An 8,554-nucleotide genomic window follows, 5' to 3' on the forward strand; every position below is an offset into this window, starting at 1 on the left:
TGTTGGTAATAAAGCCTATGGAGGATTATGTTTATAAGCTACATATTCTGACATCTGTGCAAAAAGAATCAACAGGAAGGGAGTGTATTCTTTTGAAATATTTTAATGAATACTGAGTAGTAGCTATTTTGGGTAAGGTAAAAATATTTGTAAGAACTAAATAACAAACTAAAATAAGTAAACTGTAAAGAATACTGCTATGAATAATTGTGCAAAATGTTTTGTTGAGTTGAATTTGTAAATGAAATCAGAAAATGTAACTTTGATTCTTCATTCGGTAATAATTTTGGGGAAGTTATGAGCTGAACAAGCCTCAAGATCTCTGCAACCATTTGTTTTTCTTCTTTTGCTTCGTGTGTACTAAGTTTGGAACAAAGTCTGCTGCCTTTCTATATATTTTCTCATCAGCCTGTTCAGAGATGTTATAACACACCTCTGAAGCAGATGGAACTTGAACCCAGGCCTCCTGGCTCAGCGGTCAGGACATTGCTACCATACCACAAGAGTCCCCTTGCAGCCTTTCTATAGAAGCCAGTTAGATTAGACAGACAGGGTGTCAAATGTTAACTAATCCAACTTGACCAGGTAATTGTGCTTTCTTATCAGGTTTCCCAGGAGACTAAAGTGTTGATACAGATTGGCATTGGACAAGAACCCTTCAGAAAATATACTAGGCTGTCCTTTTCAGGGCAAAGTTGCAAAAGAAAGAGAAAAAAAGAAAAACTTTGTTTTTTAAGATTGTACGATAATTACCTGGGTTAGCTTGGCCTTGCTATTCTTGAAATGGGTATTAGGTTGACCGCGTCTTCGAGTCCTCCTGCTCTTGACAAAACCCTCAATTATACATTTTTAGGTTTCTATTTTTTCTTCTCACTTTCCTTCAGGATTCTATTAGGTCCTGGCATTTTGTAGTCCTTCAGCTCAATTCATTTATCTTTTGATTTCCCTTCATATATTATCTCATCTCACTTTAACCAATTCAGGATTTCTCTTTTTTGAAATATCTATCGCTTTTGTAACTAATGAAGCAAAATAGATTTTGTGTATCCTCACCAATTTTAATTTTCGTTTGATTCTCGCTATTCTCTTTATTCAGGGTTTCCACCTGCTGGTATTTCATGCAAGTTATACTGAAATTTACAGCTTAATTTAGACATTTACAAATTCATGTACCAATTGTTCAAATCTTTTAAAGATTTAATTTCATTTCCTCGCTGAAAAACATTTATTTAATAATGATTTTGGCTTATAGTTAGGATACTGTAATGTTGATTAATCATATTTGATTTGCCATTCTGACATGCTATGCCTCAGGATTTGCATGTGAATTTTACTTGAAGGCCCTTTCTGGTATGGTTTGGTTTAAGATACTTCTCGCCCAATATTTTATCTCCCAGCATTCAAGTAAAACTAACATCTGTGTAACATATACAGAAATTGCTGGAAAATTTCAGCAGGTCTGGCAGCATTTGTGGGAAGTTAATGTTTCGGGTCCAGTGACTCTACTTCAGGACTGATGGTAGCTAGGAAAAGGGCTTTTATACAGAAGATGGGGTGGGGGTAGGGGGGAAAGTAAATGATACTTGAAGATTGAGCCCAAAGAGAGAGAAAGCCATTGGACAGACAAAGGAGCAGTTAAAGGTGAGTCTGGGGGATTTAATAGGTGCTAATGGGGACTATTAATACCTGACAATGGGTAGTGTGTGGTAGCAGCCCATGTGATGACAAGGCCTGGTATGTGGGGGTGAGGGAAAGCAGGAGAAAAGGCGCTCAAACCCTAAAATTGTTAAACTCGACATTAAGTCCAAAAGGCTGCAGGTTCCCAAGCGAAAATGAGGTGCTGTTTTTCCAGCTTGCGCTAAGCTTCAGTGGAGCCCTGCAGCAAGCCCAAGACAGAGATATTGGCCAGGGAACAAGGTGATATGTTGAAGTGGCAGGCAGCGGGAAGCTCACAGTGTCATTTTTGTGGACAGAATGTAGGTGTGCACATCGTTTCCCAATGTGGAGGAGACCACATTGTGAAAAGTGAGTGCACTGGACTAGATTGAGTGAAAGTACAGGGAAAGCACTGCTTCACCTGGAAGGTGTGTTTGGGCCTTGGATAGTGAGGAGGGAGGAAATAAGTGGGCAGGTGTTACACCTTCTGCGGGTGCAGGGGAAGGTGCTGTAAGGGGGGGGGTGTTGGGAGTGAAGGAAGGGTGGACCAGGATGTCCCAGAGGGAACAGTCCCTGCAGAAGGCGGACAAGGGACGGGAGGGGGATATGTGTCTGATGGTGGCATCTTGCTGGAAGTAGCAGAAATGGCAGCTAATGATCCTTTGGACAAGGATGCTGGTGGGATGGTAGGTGAGGAAAAGGGGTCCCTATTGCTATTGTGGGAGGGAAGAGGGGGTTTGAGGGACAAAAGTGCGGGAGATGGGCCAGACCTAGCTGAAGGACCTGTCAATTACAGTGCTGGGGAATCCTCAATTGAGGAAGAAGGTGGACATTTCAAAAGGTCCCCTATCAAAGTGTCGCATCATAAGAAAAGATGCGACAGAGACAGAGAAACTGAAAGAATGGAATAGAGAATTTACAGGAAGCAGGGTGTGAGGATGTATAGTCAAGATAACTGTGGGAGTCAGTGGGTTTATAGTGGATATTGGTGGCCAGCCTATCCCCAGAAATAGAAACAGAGATGTTGAGGAAGGGAAGAGTCAGAGATCATGGCTGCTTGCTAAGCTCTGAGTTATCATGTCTCGAGTAGAACGGCTTAGGCAGGCTCAATTTATCCCCCCCTACAGAGTAAAAATCAAAGGCAATCTAGTAAGTAAGCAGTAGACCAGACTAATCAATGGTTGAGATTATACTAAATCACTACCACCCTGTGGGCCAGAAATCCAGGGCACATTAAAGATAATTTATTTCATTCTGTGGCTGTGTTCTTTGCAACTCTGAATGAGATGCCAAAGAATAAACTTTGAAATACCTTATGAAGTAATCCAAGTACATTTGGAATATGTACATTTAAGATGGAGATGGGGAGGAATTTCTTCTCTGAAGATAGTGAATCAGTGGAATTCTTTACCTGAGAGGGCTGTAGAGGTTGGGTCATGAAGTATATTTAAGAGTGAGATGGACAGTTGTTTTAACCAGGGAAGGAATCAAGGGTTATGGGAAAAAAGCAGGAAAGTGGAGTTGAGATCATCAGATCAGCCATGATCTCATTGAATGGCAGAACAGTCTTGATGGATCGAATAGTCTACTTCTGATCCCACATCTTATGATCATATTTATAGAACACTAATATTTTTATATTTTTAAATGAGTTAAACTCAATGTACACAAACTGTAAACTGAACTTGTGAATGTGGCAGTGTGCAAAACTCAATGATTTAAATCCTAGTATTAGGAAAAATAAATTGTTGGTCAGTGTCATGTCTGGCTGGTTGCTCAGTGAGGTGGGTAAGAATTATGTAGGTGTACCTCTGACAGTGGCCTCAGCATGTGACAAAATGTCTTAAAGGAAGGTTGGCCAATTTGATCCTTTTCCCGTTGCATGATAGCATGATAAAGATTGATCCAATGGTGTATAGAGGATACTATGCACTGAAGAAGCCTATTACCACGGCTGTCCAGAAAGCTAGTACAATGCGATGTTTTTAAATATGATCTGTTTGCTGCTTTTCACATCCAGGACTGTAGGACATTTCATGGTGAATTTGTTGGTCCTTCGTGTGGACACCATGGACCATACACCCCAGATGTCCTCTTCTGGTCTGTTATACTATTCTTTTCTACATTTGCCCTGTCTGGATTCCTCAAACAATTTAAAACAAGTCACTATTTTCCAACAAAGGTACATGCAATCTGTTTCTACACCTTTGTTTTTTGAAAAAATAATTTTCCTAATGTTTTGCAGGTTTGCATTTGTAGCATAGTACGGCTTTAAACTTTGATCCAGTTTTCCACCTTTGATGTTTAGCTGTACGACTGTATGTAGGAATCTGCTCCTGCTGCTGCTGACATGCATCAGAAGGTTTCGTTCAATACAGACAATCTCTGTGTGGGGAGTTGTAATGGGAGAGGGGTACACCTCTCGTGGCTACAGAGCTGGTGTACAGCTGAACACATGGTTACAGAGCTGGTGTAGGAGGGAGGGCCTCAGATATGTGGATCATTGGGATACCTTCTGGGGAAGGTGGGACCTGTACAGAAGGAGGGGTTGCGCCTGAACCAGAGGGGCACCAGTATCCTGGGCGGGAGGTTTGCTAGAGCTCTTTGGGAGGTTTTAAACTAGTTTGGCAAGGGGATGGGAACAGGAGCTACAGATCAGAGGATGGGGTAGCCGGTGTGCAGGCAGATACAGCATGCAGAGAGTCTGAGGAAGGATAGACAGTTGATAGGGCAAAGTTGTAGTAGTGCGACCGGTTGAAGTGTGTCTATTTTAATGCAATAAGTGTCATAATGTTTCAAAAGAAATAGGGAGGGAGGTAAAAGAGGTGGGAGAGTGGCATTGCTAATCAGGGATGGTATCACAGCTACAGAAAGGGAGGTCATTGAGGAGGGTGTGTCTACTGAGTCAGTATGGGTAGAAGTTAGAAACAGGAAAGGAGCAGTCACTTTATTAGGAGTTTTCTATCGACCCCCCCAATAGCAACAGAGACACTGGGAAACAGATTGGGAGGCAGATTGTGGAAAGATGCAGAAGTAATAGGGTTGTTGTCATGGGTGACTTCAACTCCCCTAATATAGACTGGAGCCTCCTAAGTGCAAATAGTTTGCAAGGAGCAGATTTTGTCAAGTGAGTCCAGGAAGGATTTCTGACTCAATACGTAGATAGGCCGACTAGAGGGGAGGCCATATTGGATTTAGTGCTAGACAATGAACCAGGCCAGGTGTCAGATCTCTCAGTGGGAGAGCATTTCTGTGATAGTGATCACAACTCCCTGAACTTTACTATAGTCATGGAGAGGGATAAGAGCAGATGGTATGGGTAAGTATTTAATTGGGGGAGGGGGAATTCTCATGCTATTAGGCAAGAAATGGGCGGCACGGTGGCTCAGTGGTTAGCACTGCTGCCTCACAGCACCAGGGACCTGGGTTCAATTCCAGCCTTGGGCGACTGTCTGTGTGGAGTTTGCACATTCTCCCCGTGTCTGCGTGGGTTTCCTCCGGGTGCTCTGGTTTCCTCCCACAGTCCAAAGATGTGCAGGCTAGGTGGATTGGCCATGGGAAATTGTCTGTAATGTTCAGGGAGGTGTAGATTAGGTGGGTTATAGGGGAATGGGTGTTGGTGGGATGCTCTGTGGGTCGGTGTGGACTTGTTGGGCTGAAGGGCCTGTTTCCACACTGTAGGGATTCTATGAATTGCGGAGCATAAATTGGGATCAGGTGTTCTCAGAAATGCACGACAGAAATGTGGAGGTTGTTTAGGGAGCACTTACTATGAGTGCTGGATAGGTTTGTCCCACTGAGGCAAGGAAAGGATGGTAAGGTGAAGGAACCTTGGATGACAAGATATGTGGAACATCAAGTCAAGAGGAAGAAAGAAGCTTACTTCAGGTTGAGGAAGCAAGAATCAGACAGGGCTCTAGAGATCTACAAGGTAGTCAGGAAGGAACTGAAGAATGGACTTAGAAGAGCTAGAAAGGGGTATGATTAAGGAAAACCCCAAGGCATTCTGTACTTATAGGAGGAACAAGAGGATGGCCAGAGTGAGGGTGGGGCCAATCAGGGATAGTGGAGAGAACTTGTGCACGGAGTCGGAGGTGGTAAGGTTAGTCCTTAAGGAATACTTTGCTTCAGTATTCACCAGTGAGAGGGACCTTGATGTTTGTGAGGACAGCGTGAAACAGGCTGATATGCTCAAACAGATTGATGTTAGGAAGGATGATGCGTTGAAATTTTGAAAAACATGAGGATAGATAAGTCCCCTGGGCCAGACGGGATATACCCAAGGTTATTTACAGGAAGCGACGGAAGAGATTGATGCACCTTTGGCGATGATCTTTGCGTCCTCACTGTCCACTGGAGTAGTACCAGATGATTGGAGGGTGGTAAGTGTTATTCCCGTGTTCAAGAAAGGGAATAGGGAATAGGGATAATCCTGGGAATTACAGACCAGTCAGTCTTACTTCTGTGGTGGGCAAATTATTGGAGAGGATTCTTAGAGATAGTATTTATGATTATTTGGAAAGGCACAGTTTGATGGGAAATAGTCAGCATGGCTTTGTGAGGGGCAGGTCACGCCTCACAAGCCTTATTGAATTCTTTGAGGATGTGACAAAACATACTGATGAAGGTTGAGCAGTGGATGTGGTGTATATGGATTTTAGCAAGGCATTTGATATGGTTCCCCATGGTAGGCTCATTCAGAAAGTAAGGAGGCATGGGATTCAGGGAAATTTGGCTGTCTGGATACAGAATTGGCTGTCCAATAGAAGACAGAGAGTGATAGTAGATGGAAAGTATTCAGCCTGGAGCTCGGTGACCAGTGGTGTTCCACAGGGATCCGTTCTGGGACCTTTGCTCTTTGTGATCCTTATAAATGACTTGGATGAGGAAGTGAAAGGGTGGGTTAGTCAGTTTGCCAATGACACAAAGATTGCTGGAGTTGTGGATAGTGTGGAGGGCTGTTGTAGGTTGCAATGAGACATTGACAGGATGCAGAGCTGGACAAAGAAGTGGCGGATGGAATTCAACCCAGAAAAGTGTGAAGTGATTCATTTTGGAAGATCGAATTTGAATGCAGAATACAGGGTTAATGGCAAGATTCTTGGCAGTGTGAAGGAACAGAGAGATCTTGGGGTCCATGTCCATAGATCCCTCAAACTTGCTACCCAAGTTGATAGGGTTGTAAAGAAGGCGTATGGTGTGTTGGCTTTCATTGGCAGGGGAATTGACTTTAAGAGCCGCGAGGTTATGCTGCAGCTCTATAAAACCCTGGTTAGACCATACTTGGAATATTGTGTTCAGTTCTGGTCGCCTCATTATAGGAAGGATGTGGAAGCTTTGGAGAGGGTGCATAGGAGATTTACCAGGATGCTGCCTGGAATTGAGGGCAGGTCTTATGAGGAAAGGTTGAGGAGCTAGGGCTTTTTTCATTGGAGTTAAGAAGGATGAGAGGTGACTTGATAGAGGTGTACAAGAAGATGATAGGCATAGATAAAGTAGATAGCCAAAGACTTTTTCCCAGAGCGGAAATTACTATTATGAGGGGGCATAATTTTAAGGTGATTGGAGGAAAGTATAGGGGAGATGTCGGAGGTAGGTTCTTTACACAGAGAGTGGTGGGTGCGTGGAATGTGCTGCCAGCAATGGTAGTGGAGTCAGATACATTAGGGACATTCAAGCGACTCTTGGATAGGCACATGGAGGATAGTGAAATGTAGGGTATGCAGGGTAGTTTGATCTTCAAGTAGAATAATAGGTCAGCACAACATCGTGGGCCGAAGGATCTGCATTGTGCTGTACTGTTGTATGATTTATTAGGATAAAATATTTGTTCTTTCGGATCCAGTTTCATTTTGGCAAAGCTATTCTGTAGCCTACATTAATTCCCCACCCTGCCTTTGTACACTATTTCACACAAAGCTAGGAATGACAGTTGGCATTCTCAGTAAATGAACACATTACACTTTTGCGTTTATTGTTCTGACAGAGGTATTACCCTGTTCCATTAATTTTCAATATTTACTGGCAGGTACGATCAATGATAAGTGATTTTGCGGTTTTCCTGACTATCTTGTCCATGGTTCTTATTGACTATGCCCTGGGAATTCCATCACCTAAGCTTCAAGTACCTAGTGTCTTTAAGGTAAGATTGTATTTGGATTTTTTGTATTGTTGTTATATTGTTATAGAGGTGTTAAAGATTACAGATTGTATAAGGTTCCTGCGAAGATATCCCAACAACATCATCCGTAGGTGCCTACTAGATAGACAACGCCAAGGGGGAACAGTATGTCCCAATACACTGGCCACACTGCCCTATAATCAAGAACATATCAGAACTGCCAACGAGACTCCTGCAACCACTAGGAATCATGGTAGCACACAAACCACAATCACACTACGACAAGCATTCACAAGGACCAAAGGTCCCATACCCATGGCATGCAGGACCAAAGTGTGTTTACAAAATACCTTGCAATGACTGCAACAAACATTACATTGGCCAGACTAGAAGGAAACTAGCCATCAGGATACACAAACACCAGGTAGTGGCAAAACGACACAACAAACTTTCTCTCATCTCAGTGCACTCAGACAATGAAGGCCATCAATTTAACTGGGACAATGTGACTATCTTAGCTCAAGCCAACCACAGACATGCACGGGAATTCCTAGAGGCCTGGTTTTCAACCCATAATGCAATCAACAAACATGTGGAATTAGACCCCACATACAAACCCATGCAGAACAGAACTGGAAATGACACAAGAGATAGTAGGAACTGCAGATGCTGGAGAATCCGGACAACAAGGTGCAGGGCTATACTGCATCCGCTGTACCCGGTGTGGCTACCTCTACATCGGGGAAACCAAGCGGAGGCTCGGGGACCGCTTTGCAG

The 8,554-nt window shown here is 43.3% G+C and overlaps 1 protein-coding gene across 1 annotated transcript in view; it reads left to right on the forward strand.

The window, feature by feature from the left end:
• The window catches only part of LOC109934285 (electroneutral sodium bicarbonate exchanger 1-like), a 216,776-nt gene that overhangs the window by 169,068 nt on the left and 39,154 nt on the right, over positions 1-8,554 (forward strand). Inside the window, exons 13-14 of the mRNA XM_048618849.1 lie at positions 3,677-3,838; positions 7,685-7,798. Coding sequence (XP_048474806.1) covers positions 3,677-3,838; positions 7,685-7,798 — 276 coding nt within the window. The remainder of the gene's footprint in view (positions 1-3,676; positions 3,839-7,684; positions 7,799-8,554) is intronic.

This window comes from Rhincodon typus, chromosome 41, assembly GCF_021869965.1.
Source record: "Rhincodon typus isolate 14 chromosome 41, sRhiTyp1.1, whole genome shotgun sequence".
NCBI classification, from domain to species: Eukaryota; Metazoa; Chordata; class Chondrichthyes; order Orectolobiformes; family Rhincodontidae; genus Rhincodon; species Rhincodon typus.